The sequence below is a fragment of the Lipotes vexillifer genome, unplaced genomic scaffold (assembly GCF_000442215.2).
Source record: "Lipotes vexillifer unplaced genomic scaffold, Lipotes_vexillifer_v1.1 scaffold625, whole genome shotgun sequence".
In the NCBI taxonomy this organism is placed as follows: domain Eukaryota; kingdom Metazoa; phylum Chordata; class Mammalia; order Artiodactyla; family Lipotidae; genus Lipotes; species Lipotes vexillifer.
In genome coordinates, this window is record NW_006771655.1 from 1,161,114 (window position 1) to 1,177,920 (window position 16,807).

At 55.7% G+C, this 16,807-nt stretch overlaps 1 protein-coding gene across 1 annotated transcript in view; it reads right to left on the reverse strand.

The window, feature by feature from the left end:
- The window catches only part of SDK1 (sidekick cell adhesion molecule 1), a gene marked incomplete at its 5' end in the record, with an annotated part of 365,000 nt that overhangs the window by 14,676 nt on the left and 333,517 nt on the right, over nt 1-16,807 (reverse strand). The window contains 4 exons of the mRNA XM_007447090.1: nt 1,472-1,601; nt 1,990-2,110; nt 4,582-4,719; nt 7,667-7,831. Coding sequence (XP_007447152.1) covers nt 1,472-1,601; nt 1,990-2,110; nt 4,582-4,719; nt 7,667-7,831 — 554 coding nt within the window. The remainder of the gene's footprint in view (nt 1-1,471; nt 1,602-1,989; nt 2,111-4,581; nt 4,720-7,666; nt 7,832-16,807) is intronic.

The window sequence follows — 16,807 nt, forward strand, 5'->3', positions numbered from 1 at the left end:
ACCGCTCTACCTCGCAGGGCTGGTGTGACCCCTGAACGAGCGTGCCTGGCCCAGAGCAGGCGCCCAATTAGTTCTCAGCACACGCGGAACCGTGAAGAGCGCACCCCGCAGAGCTAATGCCCGGTCACTGTGAATACCATCCATGAGGCCTGACGGTCTAAGAGCAGCAGGCCCAGGAATCAAGGACAGATCAAGGCACGTGCTGGTGACTGTCTCTAATCGCTGACCCAGAACGTGCTGGACGGCGGAGCTGCCCCTTCCCAATGTGCTGCTTTTGGTACAAGCTGCGGCTTCCTTATCAGGAAGAGGCAGGTCAGTGTCTGCAGCTTTTCACTTGAAAATCTAAAGCCCCTCAACTGTAGACAGATGTTGCTTCTGAACAGGTGCAGTGCTGCCTTTGCTGTGTTCCCCGTGCCCACGGCTACGGTACAGACGGGGGGCCCGGCGTCCTTGTCAACAGAGCACGTGGGGCCGACCGAGCGAGCTGGTGCCACCCTGCCATCCCCCTGCTGTCCCGGTCCCACTGTGAGCTCATACACAAGCGACAATTTAAAAGACGCCATTTTATTGAGCCTCAGGGCTCAGTAAGGCCTGAATTCAGATCAGAATGAAGGTGAGACTTATTTTAGATTAAATATTGATTTAGAGTACGAATGCCAAGGGGTGGGGCGGGCCTGCATGTCCATCAAAGAGCTTGGTGAATTTCATCCCTTTCAAGGCTCAGCACCTCTGAAACCAGTCTAGGACTGACCGGGCCCCAGCTCTCTACCGGCTGCTTGCAACCGGTTTTGTTCGTGAACGTGAGAGACTGACTGGGGCGCTTGTGGGGGAAGTGGAGCCCCTCCCGGAGCCGCCGCCACGGCTGCCTCCAGGGAACGCCCGACGGAGGCCTCACCCACGACTCGCTCAGCTCCACGGAGAGTGCCCAGGCGCGAAGGCGGCCTGAGACGTGCAGGGCAGAGTCCCGGGGGTCTCGGCTGGAGGCTGACAGCCCCTCGGGGCGGGGTCTCCCTGGTCCCAGGGCTCCTGTGCTGCTCACCTGACCCTGTTAACTGACCCAGCGATGCTGTGACCAAAGTCCCCTCTTGAGCACAAGGAGGCAAGCAGGGAGGCTGGCGGGAGGGGAAGCCACCACCCGGGGCGGGGGTCCCAGGTGGTACTAGTCGGGCAGGCTCGGGGCCCCCCCTTACCCAGCCGGGGTCTAGAGGCCACCAAGTTCCACGGTGACCTCCAGAAAACTCCGGGTCTCTTTCTGAAAACAAAACGGAACAAGGATGGTTTGCGGATCTGACGTCCACTTTGGGCGAGTGACTGACCTAGGAGCCAGCCTCGAGCCAGGGACCTGGGGGCCAGAGAGGAGCGAGGACCTTCCTCGTCCGGGAAGGGGAGCCACTTGTGCCCGGCTCTGCCTGCCCCGTGCGGTCGCGGGGCCCCCGGGGAGGGCGGGGGCCCCCGCGTAACAGGCACCCACCTCAGACTCCGTCGCGTCCCCCGACTTCTCCTGGAGGGTCCCGCCCTCGGTCAGCGCGGCACCATTGTACTTGTTGCAGATGTCCTCATCTGAGTAGTGTAGCCCGCCGGGGCTGGGCCGAGGCGGGGACCTGGGCGGGACGGGGACACCAGTTACCCCCCCACTGAGGCCTCCCGACCCACCCTCTGGCCTGCTTCGAGGCTGAGTGGCAGAAATCCGCCGCCTCTGGCACCATTTTGGCCCCCAGTGCGAACAATTCGCAGTCCCCCTGCAGCTTCGCACGACGCCTGCCCCACGTGGGGCCGGGAGATCTCCCGAGACCACGTCCCTGCACCTGAGACCTGCCCTCTTCTCTGTCTCTGGAAATGTCTTTAAAACATCCGTAACTCCCCAGCCCCCTGCCGCCCCCCCCCCCACCGGCTCGGCGCTGCCCCCCTGGGGGGCCCGTGGGCGTGGGCCCGGCCGAGCGGGTCCTCAGGTGGAGGCGGCGCCGGGGGCTGGAGCCGTCGCAGCCCTACCTGGTCCCATTCTTCTTTGAGAAGGTGTTTTTCACGTTGAGGTGGCGGCTGCTGAGCTCCAAGGTGGCGAATCCCCCGTTGTCCAGGGTCACGGACTCCTCCATGTTGGAGATGCTCTTATCTAAAGCCGGACGGGGAAACGAGCATAGATGCTTCAGTAAGCTGCTCCCCGATGGCCTGCTGGACGGAGCCCAGGGCCGGGCCGGCCCGCGTCAGCCAGCCAGGCAGGCAGAGTCAGGCTGCGGAGAAAGGCTGCATGTCAACCCTGCAGCAAAGTGACGTTCGTATTTTGGTGTTTATTCTGCTTGACACCAAAATACGAGTATTTTGATCAGTATTTTATTAAAGAGTGCTCGGAATACGTGAACTTTTCAAACCATTGAGGAAATTAAATATTCAATAAATTTCAGGATGAAAGCCTCACAGTCATAGAACAAGACAGTAAGTGGAGAGTAACTGTATAAGGGGTGATAGCTGAAGGGTGCAGGTTTTCTTTCTGCGGTCATGAAAATGGCCCAGAACTGACTGTGGTGATGATGGTCACTCGTGTCTGTGAATGTAACTGAAAACCACTTAAAATGAGTCTATAAATACATACCAAAACATATTCTAAAATACATTAGCCGGCCAAAGTTACAAGTAACCCGAGGACACGAAGAGGTCCTCCTGGTGGCTCCGACCTCGCTTGGCATGAGAGTTGGTGTGTCCTCACAGGTGTCCCTCTGCTCGGGCTGGTCTACCCCCCTTTTCCCTCCCCCACCTTGGGAGCCCCTCCCCCAGCCACCTTCCTGACTTATCACTCTTCCCCTCCTTCAGGTCACAGTCCAAGGGTCGTGAGACCAGAGAGAACTTTCGGACCCTGAAGCCTTCGCCCTGTGTTTTTGCTCTCCGTGGTGCCGTCACCACGTCTGCATTTTTCCTGTGCTGGCTTGTTCTCTGTGGTCACCTGTCTGCCTTCCTTACCAGACTATAAACTCTTGGAGCACAGACCCAGTTATGCTCGCACAATTACGCTCTTAGTTACATCCCAGCCCCCGGGACGCTGCCCGAGCACACACCAGGGGCTCCCCGTGTGTCTGTAAAATTCATCAGCCTTTCTAAACCGCAAGGGTCCTCTCTGCTGGGGATCCCGCAGCCCTCACCTCACCTTAATGTTCTACTCGTGTGCAACGGGGAAAACCCAGCAGAACACAGACAGTGGTGAATGAAAGGTGAAGCTGCTTGCGAGCAGGGATTTGGGTTGGTGGGAGGAAAGCAGGTGGAAACTGTTATCGGAAGGGGACTCTTGACGTCGTACGAGGCGGCCCGATCGTGCAGCAGCGTTAGAACGAGGCTGCAGTAGCAAAGGTTTAGGTTCTGTGTGTCTCCTGGGCAGGCAGGGGGACATGCTGGTAGACAAGTGTTTCTTTTCTTTTTTCTTTCCCCCTGGGCTTCAATGATGACGTTAAATTAATGCTCCAGCGTGAGGCTGAGTATCAGAAGCTGCAGGTCAGATCGGACTTTTCAGGTCTGTTTCCCAGATGGGAAAGAAGCCACAGACATAGGATTCTGTAATAGCGTTAACTCAGTAAGATGACATGCCATTCACACGCTGTAAATCCCGTAGGAATAACATCTGATTTACGAACGCTTGTTAGAAGTGAATGTACACAGAAAAAAATAAATCCTTTCTTGGAGGGATGAATGGCTCAATGTTACAAAAGCAAACGGCAGGCACTTTAGGTGCCTGGTTTTATGAACCCTTTTGGTGCCGTGACAATGGTGCCGGGGGCTGGGGTCGGGCGATCTGCTGGCCCCCGCTTCACAGAGGTATCAGAGTGTTCCCAGCACCCCGTAAGGCTCCCTCACGGACCTTCGCTGCTTAGACTTCTCCACCAAGAACACCCACCATCCTGCCTTCTAGAAACATGCATTCATTAGCTTGTTCCTGACCTTTCTGTAAACGGAGTCACACTGTATGTGCCCTTTTGGGGTCGGCTTTGCCCAAGTTTGTCCATTTCTCTAATGACGGTGACTCCTTTAGCAACGGACGCTTACTAAGCACCTACTACACGCCACGCCAGGCTGTGCTGGGAACACCGGGGACCCGGCCCACAGAGGGCTCAGGGCTGCGATGCGGGACCTAAGGCAGGTGCTCACCCTGTGTTAGTGAGAAGCGCTGGGCCACAGACACGATTCTGTACCATCCCCGAGCCACACCGAATGCCTGAGACGTGCTCCACTCACTGTTCTCATGACACCGAAGAGTGCGATTTTTCATCTGTTTAACGCTTTCCGCTTTCTAATCATCACTTAACAAAATACTCCTGCGTTTGAGCAACAGTGCAGATGAGGAAACAGACTCACAGAGGCCAAATGACCCAAAGGACACACGGCCCACTTGAGGGCAGAGCTGGGACAGAATCTGGTGGCCGAGGTCCAGAGCTCCTGTTTCCCTGCACCCGCTGCCTCCGAAGGGATGTCTGTTGTGCCTGTTTTATCGAGTGAAATGGAATGTGGATGTGGGCACCCCAGATCCAGGAGGCAAGCCCCGAACGTTTCAGCTCCAGAGCTCCCCCGCGGGGAGACAGGGAAAGGCAGGCGCCGTCCCACCTGGGCCGCAGCTCCCGTAATTCTTGTTCTGGCCGTGCAGGACCAGGGCGAGCACCACCAGCAGGATGACGAGCAGGCTGGACAGCGCCATCACCAGGAGGAACCACCACTGCTCGTAGAACGGGGTCTCCACCTGAGCTGAAGGGCGACACGGCACACGGTCACGTGGGACAGAAGCTCAGTCCCTGCCGTGAGCTGGGGAGGGGAGGGCTCGAGGGGCAGCCCCGGGCACGGGGAGGGTAAAACCCCTGCCGGGTCTGGGTGTCGCGGGCAGGCCGACCCAGAGACAAGGCTCTGGTTCCACTGTCTCTTTTGGGCCCAGGGTCCTGTCACCACCCCCACCCCACCCCCGCCGCTCCCACCCCAGAGACTTCACTGTCCTGGACCCTGGCCATCGTGCTTATATTCTCTCAATTTCATCTGCTTACAAATGTCGTCTGGGTTAAAGGGAGGGAGGAACAAAAGTGCCTGGGTTTGCTCGTCTCTCCCAGTGCCGGGGCTTCCCTCCCAGACAGCCCCCAGGTCCCCTGGCCACCTCCACCCCCGCTGCCACCCCCCGGGCCACCGGAACCACTGCTCAGCTGTGTCGCCTCTTCCCGTTGTGCTCAAACCCTTGACGTCACAGACAGCGTTCTCAGGTGGGAAGTCCGCCCCTCCTAAAAGGCCTCAGTGCTGCCCCTACCGGCCTCGGGCTGCGGTCAGTCTAAGCCTGGGAGCCCCGTGACCCGAGCCCTGCCCGTGCCGAGCACTGGACCCTTCCACACCTGCCCAGGAACCTCTGCTCGCACCCTCCGGCTGGGTGGGCCTGTCTGACTCCCTGTCGGCCTCCGCTGCATCGGGGCCCCCAGCCCCAGAGGCTGGGCTCCAGCAAAACTGAACCGAACAACGGGCCCCCCTTAGATAACGTTTTCCCGGAACGAACAGAAAAGGTTTCACTTGAAAGTTGCTTTGGAGAAGGTTCGTCTTCCTCGCGTTTTACTCTGTTTTTACTAAGACGAGAAAAATGGGAATTGCTTCTCGGTAGGTGTCGGATGGCCCTGGGGTCCCACTCGTGCCTTCCACGAGCTTCCCTGTTTCAGGGCATCAGACGTGAGGGACGGAACAGGAAGCCCATTACAGGTGGAGCCCAAGGTCTGGCTCCCAGGAGCAGAAACCCCCAGAAAAGACCTCCCCCTTATGCTAAATACCTCACTGGATGGATGGAAGCGCGTGCACCCTGGGAACGAGGGGGACGTCTGCTCTGGATCATGAAAGAGCACAGGGAGGCTTGACAGATGACAGCACTTTAAATCCAAAATACGTGAGCTGGATTTCAGGCTGTACATTAAGTCTTCCATCTAATAAGGCCAACACATCCAAGCCGACCTCTGCGCAGTGGCGCAGAGCAGGCCTGGGCAGAAAGGCCTGGGCTGGGCTACAGGACACCGGCCCCGGGTTGGGCTCCCCGACCCCGGTCTGCACAGCGGGGCCTGAGGGGTGCCGGCAGGTGACGGCCTGCTGGCTTCTCGAAACCATGAGATGAGCGGACTGCCGACCAGCTGGCAGCCAAGGCCAGCGTGGGGATGCAACGGATTTCAGAGGAACGGTCCAGCCACGGTGCCCCATGACCTCAAGGGCCGGGATCCGCGTGCTTATGTAGGAAGTAGCCTTTGCCACCGGCTACGCGTGTGCGGAATTAAAAGCTCTGTGCATTTGGAATTGCTTTCTAATGATTTCTTGTTCATGGACCAAGGGAGGCATATCTTGAATTGCTGAACTGGGGTGATGGGCGCTGGGGGTTCCTTATTCTATTCTCTCTACTTTGGGGTGTGTTTACAATTTTCTTAATAAAGATGAAGGAAGCGAGGAAAATTTCAGTTTTCTACGTACTGTTTGTTAAACAAGCGAGTGGTGCCCGGGTCCTTCCTGCGTCCCCTCTCACTGAGCGCCCAAGACGCTACCCTTCCCCCAGACTCACGACAAGGAAAGGGTGAAGGATGCTTTCAATTTGAACAGGTGCAGTCAGCAGCTTGAACAAGTGTGACTGCAGGGAAGGGAAACGTATTTGTCTTGATTGGAAGGAAGGCTCTCGTGGCTTCTGGCCCGGACTTGGCCTGCTCCCTTCTCCAGATGACCTCCAGTGGCCAGCCCTCACTCAACCCCTCTACAGCCTGGCTCGCAATCCTGGCTGCACGAAAGGACCGCTGTGGAGCTAGACAATCATCAAGCCCAGACCTGTGGCCCCGGCGATGCAGTTGCTGTCCAGGGTGGGGCCCTGCGTGGCTGTTTTCTAAGCATTCCCGAGGGGTGACCCTAAGGTGCAGGCGGGGTGGAGACCCGCTTCTCACGCGCACCTGGGACCAGCCTCACCTGCCCTCCCCTCCCCACCCGCTGGTTCTCACTGGGCTCCTCAACTGCCACTGCCTCTGCCTCGTCCCAGGCTCCCCTTCCCTGCAGCCGCCCCCTGCACCCTTCAACACCCAGACCCAGGCTCCCTCCTCCGAGAAGCCCTTCCTGCTTCTCCAGCAGTCGGCAGTCGCTTTGGCCCCCAGCTGCCACACCCCTTGCCACGTCACTGGTGAGGACACAGTCTGTCGCCGCTGACACTCGAGCTCTGGGAAAGGGAGCTCCCACATGGCCTCCCCGTGTGCTCTGCTCCACCCAGAGCAGGGAGGGGGGCGGACACCTCCCACTTCAGGCGCAGGGCTCACCGGCGCCCCCGTCGGACATGACCGCGTGTCAAGGGCTAACACACTCCCCGGTGGCTGCTGGGGGCGATCTCTGCTTTCAAAAACCGGCCCGTGGCTCCACGGTGAGGTCGCGTCCCCTCATGGAGGGTCTTGGGCTCCACTTTGCCTGGGAAGCCTCCTCCCCGGGGGGGGACCCCGCCCGGCTGGAGCTGGTGGCTCCGGTGCTCAGGGAGAGACGAGAATTCAGAACGGCTGGAGCACAGCGTGGTCGGGAGTGCGGAGCGCGCGGGGCCCGCGCCGTCCTCCCAGCTCCTCGGGAGGCCCGCGCCGGTCCTCCTTCCGTCACCGTGGCTCCAGGTCACCCTCCCTGCCCCCGAAGGAGGGGCATCACCCCGGGATTCCTGCAGGGCTCCTACCTGACACGGCAGCAGGGGGGCTGCTGGGCTCCCCGTAGCCCACCTGGTTCACGGCCACCACCCGGAACTCGTAGGTCACTCCTTGCCTGAGCTTGTCCAGGCTGGCGGTGTAGGATGTGGCGCCCCGCGGAATGTCCTTCACAAACATGTCCCACAGGCCTTCATCTGCAGGGCATTGAGAGCAGAGGTCAGGGCGCCTGCGTGTGGATGCCCACCCTGCCCTCAGCTCCCAGCTCCCTCCCCTGGGGACGGATGTGAGCCCGGAGGCTGGGTGAGCTGCGGGGGCCACGGGCACAGGCAGGAGAGGGGCCTCCCCCTGGTGACCAGACTCTGCTAAGGCTGCAAGCTGGGCGGAAGCATTCCCCCCAGTGCTCCCCGGACCTCTGGTTTCTGACCGGATCTCACCTTTGGTGTAGGGTTCCGGCTGCCTACCGACCACCTCCTGCCGCGTGTTCCTAAGCCCACCTTCCAGACTCACCGAGGACACCCGCTGGCCCAGTGGCGCCTGTGTGCACCAGCCACTGACCTGAGTTCTCAGTCCCACTGCTTTCTAACTGGAAACGACAATCCAGCCGGCGGGCCAAAGAGAAAACTTTGAACAACGCCTCTTTTGCCAGCCAGCTGCCAGCCTTGCGGTGATGCTGTCACGCTGTCCCCACCGCCTGGGGTGGTCGCTGCAGTGTGCTCGGCGCAATTTTCCATAATCGATAACGGGTCGTGTGCTCTCGTGGGGTGAAGGCGCCGAGTGGCAGCTGGCATGGGGGTGCACGTGCTCTGGGACAACCCTGCCGGGGCCTAGTTCCCTCACCTGGGGACCCTGCCTTAACCCTCCAAACCGAACTCCCCAAGTGCCGCCCTCGAGTTTGAGCATCCTTTGGAAGCGCTGCAGCATCAAACCTGCCCTAAGACCAGTAGCTATTTAATCTATGCCCAGGTGCTACCGAATACAGGTATAAATTTTAAAAAATATACTGAATTTTGAACAGACCCCGACACACCTATGTTCATAGAGCATTATTCACAGTAGCCAGAAGGTGGAGGCAACGCAAATGTCCATCAACACAGGAATGGATAGAGAAGAGGTGGTCCATCCATACAGTGAAATATGATTCAGCCTTAAAAAGGAAGGAAACTCTGATGCCTGCTACAACATGGGTGAACCCAAGGACAGGACGCTCAGTAAGTCAGTCAGAAACAAAAAGGATAAATACCATATGATTCCACTTACAGGAGGTCCCTAGAGCAAATTCGTAGAGACAGAAAGTAGCAGGGTGGGCGCCAGGGGGCGGGGGAGGGCGATGGGGGGGTTAGGGTTTGACGGGGACAGAGTTTCAGTTTGGGACGATGGACAAGTTCTGGAGGTGGATGGTGGTGATGGTTGTGCAACCACGTGGATATACTTAATGCTACTGAACTGTACACCTAAAAATGGTTAAAATGGTAAATTTTATGTTACGTATTTTACCACAATAAAAATACATATTGAATTTCTTTAAGCCCTGACGTGTAGGAAAACATTAATAAAATTGAAATTGAAGCCAGAAAATCAGGTGCAGAGAAAAAGGAAGAAGCTAGACGGCCTTGGTGTGAAGCCTGCCTCACCGCACATGAGCTGTGTGACCTCAGGGAGAGTACTTAACCTCTCTGTGCCTCATCTGTAAAACGGTGACAACAAAGGGCATCTACATCACAGGTGTGTTGCAAGGGTTAAACAAGTTAATATTGATAAAGTGCTTAGTAAGCAGTACATTCTGTGAGTGTTTGCAAAATAAAATATAAATCCAATCTCTAAGGAGGTCTTTCAGTAAAAAGTGGGCTCAGGGCCCAAAATGTTCATTTGAAATAGTGATCCTTCATGAATTATAAATTCTTTTATAGGCACAGGTTTGTGATCTTTTAAAAACAGCAGGAGATCTGGAGAGGAATCTCCATGCACATTTGAATATGCATACATATGTGCAGACAGCTTTACGGGGGGCGGGGGCGGGGGTTATCTGGAAACCAACCTTATCACACACCTTGGAACACCAGATACGTTTGAGAGGATCAGCCCCACAGTAAACAGAAAGAGACAGCTAGTGTGTAAGTTGTATTTGCATAGGGTTTAGAGTCTGCACCGATTAAGCCCTTGTAGTCACAGGTTAATGAAGGAATGGATGTGAATGAGACTTTAAAGGCATAAATCTCTGTACAGGCAAAAAGGGAGTACGATGACTATTTATTTCTAAATAGTCACATTTATATAGTAGTTTCTCACCAAGCTACCCATTACCACTAATAATGTCCAAATGGCAAGTCATAGCTTAAGCCTTTCTTTTCCTTCTAAGAATATTAAGGTTTACACTCGTGATTGTCATATGTGATTTATCTCTGGTTTGGCGAGAATGATCGGGGAAAAATAGGCACGGAGGGTGCGTTTTCTCTGCACGTGCCACTCCCTCTGCCTGAAGTCCCCGGCGTGGTGGCGGGCATCCTTCCACTCCGCCCCCTCTCACTCATCCACGCATTCGATCCACAAATACTGAATGCTCCCTCTTTGGTCAGGCCCTGTTCCAGCCAACAGGGGATCAGATGAGATTTCTGTTCTCAGTGGGCTGTTTATAAGTCTATGGGGGAGGGGGGTGATGGAGGAAAATCAACAAGGTCACTGCACCCTTTCAGACTCAGCTTTTTGAGGCCAGCCTTGACCCTCTCCTACACTCCAGGAAGACAAGGCAGCTTCTGCCAATGGGCCTCCAGAACAATTCTTCACACTTACCTGTCTGTTTGCACCACTGGGCTCTTGAACTTTTCAAGAGTTCAATAAATATCAGTTGACCTGATTCATCTCCCCTTCCTTACTCCTTCCCTTCCCTTCCCTTCCCTTCCCTTTCCTCCTTGCATCCATCCTTCCATCTACCCATCCATCCATCATCCCTCCATCCCTCCATCCCTCCATCCGTCCTCCCATCCATTCATCTTTGTGCCCCCATGGCCTTTCACAGGGCCTGGCACAGGCAAGCTTTCAGTAAATAATAACCACCACCATTTTATTTAGCACATACTATGAGCGATTCACTGTGCTAAGGGCTTTAAGCATTGAATAAATTGTGCAATGTTTTCCCTCTAAAAAGACAGATAATTTTATGCTGTGAAAGAGACTGAAGAAAAAATACAGACTCTTGTAAACTGGATACTGCTTTTTAAAACCATTGAAATTAAGGGACTTCAGAGTGTGAGAGGCATTCCCAGACCATCTGCAGCAGGCCTGAACACTGCTGCAGTGGGTTCTCTGGATGTCTTTGACACTACTGTTTCTGTAATGCTTTCCTGCTCCTGAAGAAAAAGAATTACTTCCCCTGCCTCTACCGTCACCTAAAGTCCACATTTTATTTTAAGCGCTCCGTCATAGTTCCAGGAATTATGTGCGTTTTTCATAAAAACATTTAAAAATATTGATACAGAATCTCAACACACGATTTACTTTACACTGAAAAACGCTGCGAGGGGAGGAGTCATACCAAGAGAATTTCCTTCTGAAGGAAGTTCGCACTTTTATTCTGCTTAATTCTGCCTTTCCAAAATTAGCATACTCAGCATTTTAGGCTCCACTTGTGATTCCCTGGGCTATTTATCCACACTAATATTCACACCGCGATCACGGCAGGCAGAAAACCCTGGCGGCTGCCGAAGCATCCACTCTGTCTCTCCACTGTGGATTGTTTCCCTCGCTTGTATTATGTTGTTAAATATCTCAATAAATCAATGATGGAGAAAAGTATGTCTACAAATTAGGGGGAAAAATAACATTACAGAACTATTAAGCATAATGAGATTTGTGCAACTGATTTTCCACGCAACAGGATAATCCCCGGGCCTGGACTTACATTCTCAATCGATACTTGAGGGGAGTGCGGGCCCTTGTGTTTTTCTGGGGATGCATTCAGCCGCCTGTCAGACTCCAGGCGAGGTCACCCCGCCGGGTGCTCAGCAGACCCCAGCCTGCTTTCCCTCCCCACTGGGGGCGCTCCTACCCCTACATCACCCTCGTGTGGGGAACTCATGATTGGCCCGAGGAGAGCAGTCGCTCGTGTTTCCCAAAGCCACATCCCTGGATGGCCGATGCCAGAGGCCTGAGGACCAGCCCTGCGGGCGGTGCCAGGCCTTCGACCTTCCTGGGAGTCACGTCGACCTTCAGGCCGGGGCCTCATGATGTCTGTGGCGGGGTGTCCGTGGCACCTTGCTGGGCTTCGTCCCCCTTCTTGGACGCCCAGCACCTTCCCAGCCTCTCCTTACTGTGACACTGCTGGGAAAACGCCACCTCGAGGTATGAAGGTGGGGGAACCGTGGAGAAATACACGTGGCAGAATGCTGCTCGATAAGCCACACTCCGGTCACACACCTCCATCCCTGCCGGGCTCGGAAGGAAAGCTGTGTGAGGGTCCACACACGCACGTGCGTCCCACTGGCTGGTTTTCCTTTAAAGATATAAGCTCTCGGTCCTGGCTGCCCTATGGCAGTATTTGTTTACTAAGAAAGGAGAATGGCTAATACCGAATATCCTCGAGGAGAGCAAGCGCCTCCAGTCCACACGGGTCACTGCCCCGACCGCACTTGTTTCTGGCGCTCGGCGCAAGGCAGCTTCTCTCCTGCGGGGCCAGCACCTTGTCGCCCAGGCACATCTGCTCCCGGCCATGCCCTCGTAACCGGGGAGCAGGGACACCGCCCTCCCGAATCCCAGCGTCCACGCTCCACTTACCCCGCCGACGCCCAGAAGCGTGTGTCTATGGCAGGTTTCAAGGCAGACGCCAAGAAAGACGTTTGACCTCGTGGACAACCCAGCAGGGTCTCCACGCTGAGTGAAACTGTCATTCACGGCCCAAGGGTTCTGGTTCCACTAAACTCATAACCAGCGCCGTGACGTCGGCTTGCAGCTCTGAGCCTGGTAGCTGCTCATGCCTGAAACGCTGCCATTTCTCTTGGTGTAACTGGGCTGGGTTGGAAATTGAGCTGAAACAGGTGGGGCTTACACCCGAGGCTAAATACATCTGATGATAAAATAATTTTATGTTATCCGATCCTTGTTGAAGGCAGGACACCAATGAGATGAACGCAAAGGACGGCCTGGGACCAGGACCAGGACCCAGCCCAGAGAGAAACAGCTGCAGAGCCCGACAGCCTGTCAACTCGGGGGTCATGCAGGAGAGAAGTGAACACAGGCCAGTGACGGAGTCAGAACTGCAGCTGCAGCCCTCGGAGTCAGAACTGCAGCTGCAGCCCTCGGGCTGAGGCGCTGACTTGGCAACTTCCATGGATTTTAAACCTTCTGAAAAGCACGGATTGTTTTTCTTTGTTCAGTTGAAAAGTCCCGCAGGCAAAGATCAGAAGTAGACAGGACGAGTGGGGAGGGGCCTGGGGGGCCCCCAGGAGGACCGCAAGTGGGCAGGGAGGGGCCCACGGGGACAGGGGCCCTGCTCCATCTAACCGCCTCTCCTCTCTGGGCTAAACACATTACTCGTGAAAAAAGCAACACAATGTCTGCCTTGCGTTGCGTACATCCTAAATATGTATTTCACGGCTGCTGTGGAGAGGAAAATATATTTATAGTTCCTTTAGTGCCATTCTGGTCTATTGTGTAAATATGTAAATTAGGTTTCCTGAGCTTTACAGTAAAATGCCTCGGGACAATTTGTGTAAATAAATCATCTGCATATGCCCACTGCATAGTTTCCACTGCCTTCCTGGGAGCTTAGCAACACCAGCTGGGAGGAAACCTTCGCCCAGCCGGAGAAATGAACCTTCAGCAAGGCTGTCCTGTGGCGTCTGGGGCTGCGTCCACACTCGCTGACTGCCCTTCCCCAGGAGTGACAGGGGGTGTGTGTCCTAGTCCGATGTGAATTTCACCAGCTGCTGTTCAATTCGGTGTTTTCACGTTAGGGCATCAGCAGAATTTGCAGGGGTTCAAGTGAAGATGCACAAGGCTGCAGGGCCACCTGCCCGGGCCGCTGGAGCCTGCTGGCCACCGTCCCCGCGCCAGCCAAGCGGACGAGCTCCATGCCTTCCAAGGGCAAGATGGAGATGAGGCCTGGTGGGGAGATGGCAGGCAGCCTGGGGCCCCCAGGGCCACCCAACAAAGTGGCTCAGTCTTTCCAGACGCCCGCGGTGACGGGAACCCGGGTGGCCCCCTATTAAAAACTACCCCTCCCAGGGCCCAACACCACTACCAAGCTCCCTTCGGACACCACTGCCGTGCCCGGAGAGGGTGTCGCCAAAGAGCTTCGGGGTGAGAGTGAGATGATGCAGCATTTACTGTTCTGTGTAATGAGGCCTGTAATAGATGACAGCTGAGATCCAAAGCCCAAGGTACTGGCAAGGTGTTTAAATATTGACAATCCGTAAATGCATTTCATCTGACTCCAAGCAGCTTGCAGGCCTCCATTAAGGGGGGAGGGCGGCGGGGAGAGGGCGTCTCTCTCAACTTTCAGCGGCTGGACGGTGAGGCCGGCAGCCTGCTCTGGCCCAGTCGAAATCGCTGGCAACCTGCTTTCCAGTGTTGAGAACGTGAAGCAGAACCCTCGGGGCTCACTGAAAACGACAGCGTCCTCCGGGTCAGTTTCCTGGCACGTCTTGGTCCCCGTGGGTCAGCTTCCACCTTCTGGTAGTGACCCGGGGAGTCAGACCGCCAGCTGCCGGCAGAAGGCTCGTGTCAGGGCGAGGCCCTCGGGTGTGGGGCGCCACCCCATTAGTGCTGCACCACCTTCCAGACTCCCTGAAGCTGCACTTGTAACCACCAAGCATCCCGTTTCCTTCATCGCAGCAGATGGATGAGCAGCGGCGGCACGAGGGGAAATGAACCAGCTCCCCAGGGAGCCTGAGAACCCACCCTCCCCACCCCGGGGCGGCCCGAGTGCTCACTAGGGCTAGGATTCCCACGCGCCTGCGTCTGGCTGGTGGGGAGCTCCGTTCCCCGCAGGCCGATCGCTGACATGAAGGTGCTCGTTCCAGAGAGACGGTGCACCTGACTGACCAGGGTGAGATTTAAAAAAAAATTTAAGCTCAGCTTTTTCTTTTGAGATAAGTGTGGATTCCCACGCAGCTGTGGGAAATAGCACAGGCATCCCATGTGTCCTTTATCCAGTGTTCCAACCGCCCGTTCCCCCGCAAGGGTGTCACGTTGGGAAACTACAGTACAGCGCAACCGGGAAACTGATGTTGACACGGTCCTGATGGGACCCTTTGCTGCAGTGCTTGCACCTGGACACGTCTCTCCTCGAGAAACAAAAACCAAAGAAACTGTATGAGACTAAAAATAACTACGTGCATGCCCAGCTGGGACAAATTCTGGACCCCAAAGATACAGAGACCCAAAAACCCAACTGCCACTTTTGAAGAGACTGGAGCAAAAGCAGGGGGTTGGGAGCAAAAGCAAGGTACTGAGCACGCCCCCTGCATACAACACCACCTAAGAGGTGGGCAAAACACCTAAGGCTCCCCTCTGGCCCGACTCCTGGATACACCCCTGCCCTCACCCCATGTAAGGAACAAGCTTGCTCCACCCCCTGCCCCGCTCCCGTCAGGGAGTGAAGCAAGGGAAGCGGTTGTTTGCTCTCGCAACCCCCTGCTGCAGCAGGGGCCCCAATAAAGCCTTGCCTGAATTTCCTGTCTGGTCTCTGATCAATTTCTACTGAGAGAGGAGGCCAAGAACCCTGGTCGGTAACATCGATCCACAGCGTCTCCATCGCCTCAAGGGTGCCTCGTGTGGCCCTTTTACAGCCACGTTTCCACTGGGATCCTCAGCTCTCGGGGAGACAAGCTTTCAGGTAGAAGGAAACGACTCGGCGGGAGTCTTGGGTGCGTGTCCTCTAGAGCAAGGCTTCCTAACCTTTCCTTGGTGCCGTGGACCCTCTGGCAACCTGCTGACTCTGAAGGACCCCATCTCAGAATGGTTTTCACGCATAAAACAAAACTGAAAAGGAAACCAGTTATTTTGGTGGTGCTCATAAATGCCTAGCAGTAACCGCAAGTTCACAGTCATGTCCGTCTCCCGGTTACGCGGAAGGTCTGGATCACGTGGGTTTTCTTTGCACCCTTGTTAAGCTACGTGGTCTTTGGAAGATGTGGTGGAGAGACGGGCATTGAGGTGACACCCTCATCCCAGGGAACTCAGAAGTCTTCACTGCTTCATGAACGCTTTCGATAAGAAGGTCTAGCAGGGTCTGCACACGACCGTAATTTCAGTGCCGTGGTGAGTATGAACGATCTTGGGAAATCTCTGCACAGCTGGCACGTGATGTGAACGCAGCTGTGATTTCTACTGCTGGCGGTCTCACAGGTACTGCAATTACTTACGTGGTTTCTCACCTACGGTTATGGGTTGAACTGGGTCCCCTCATCATTCGTACCGTCGAGGCCTAATCCTTAGTGTATCAGAATGCGACCTTATTTGGAAATAGGGTCTTTGCAGACGTAATTAGTTAAGATGAGGTCATGAGGGTGGGCCCTAGTCCAGTATGACTGGGGTTCTTCTAAAAGGGGGAAGTCTGGACACAGAAACGCAGGGAGGAGGCCACGTGAAGAGGAAGGTAGGGGTCTGGCTGATGCTTCTGTTACAAGCCAAGGACCCGCAAAGGTTGTTAGCGACACGCCAGAAGCCAGGGGACAGGCCTGGACCAGATCCTCCCCGATGGCCCCCAGAGGGAACCAACCCTGCTGACACCTCGATCTGGGGTTCCAGCCTCCAGACCTGAGAGAGAACACGTTTCTATCATCTAAGCCACCCAGTGTTTGGTACTCGGTTACAGTAGCCAAGCAAACTAACACGTGTTTATAAGTGAAGGGAAGCTAAATTTCAGTTAGAGGGCTAGTGAAGATAAAAAAACGTATTTTTTCCCATCGAAGCTGATGGAGCCCCCTTGGTGGGCCCGAGCAAGGCAACCTTTGCAACAAACGCTCTCCTTGGATTCGGGGAGCAAGCGGCTTTGCCTCCTGAGGCCAGTGCAGCCTCCACTGCCTCAGTCTGGGCACAGACCTCACAGGGCCTTTCAGCCACGGCACTTGGTTTTTTTTTTTGGCCGTACGCGGGCCTGTCGCTGCTGTGGCCTCTCCCGTTGCAGAGCACAGGCTCCGGACGCGCAGGCTCAGCGGCCATGGCTCACGGGCCCA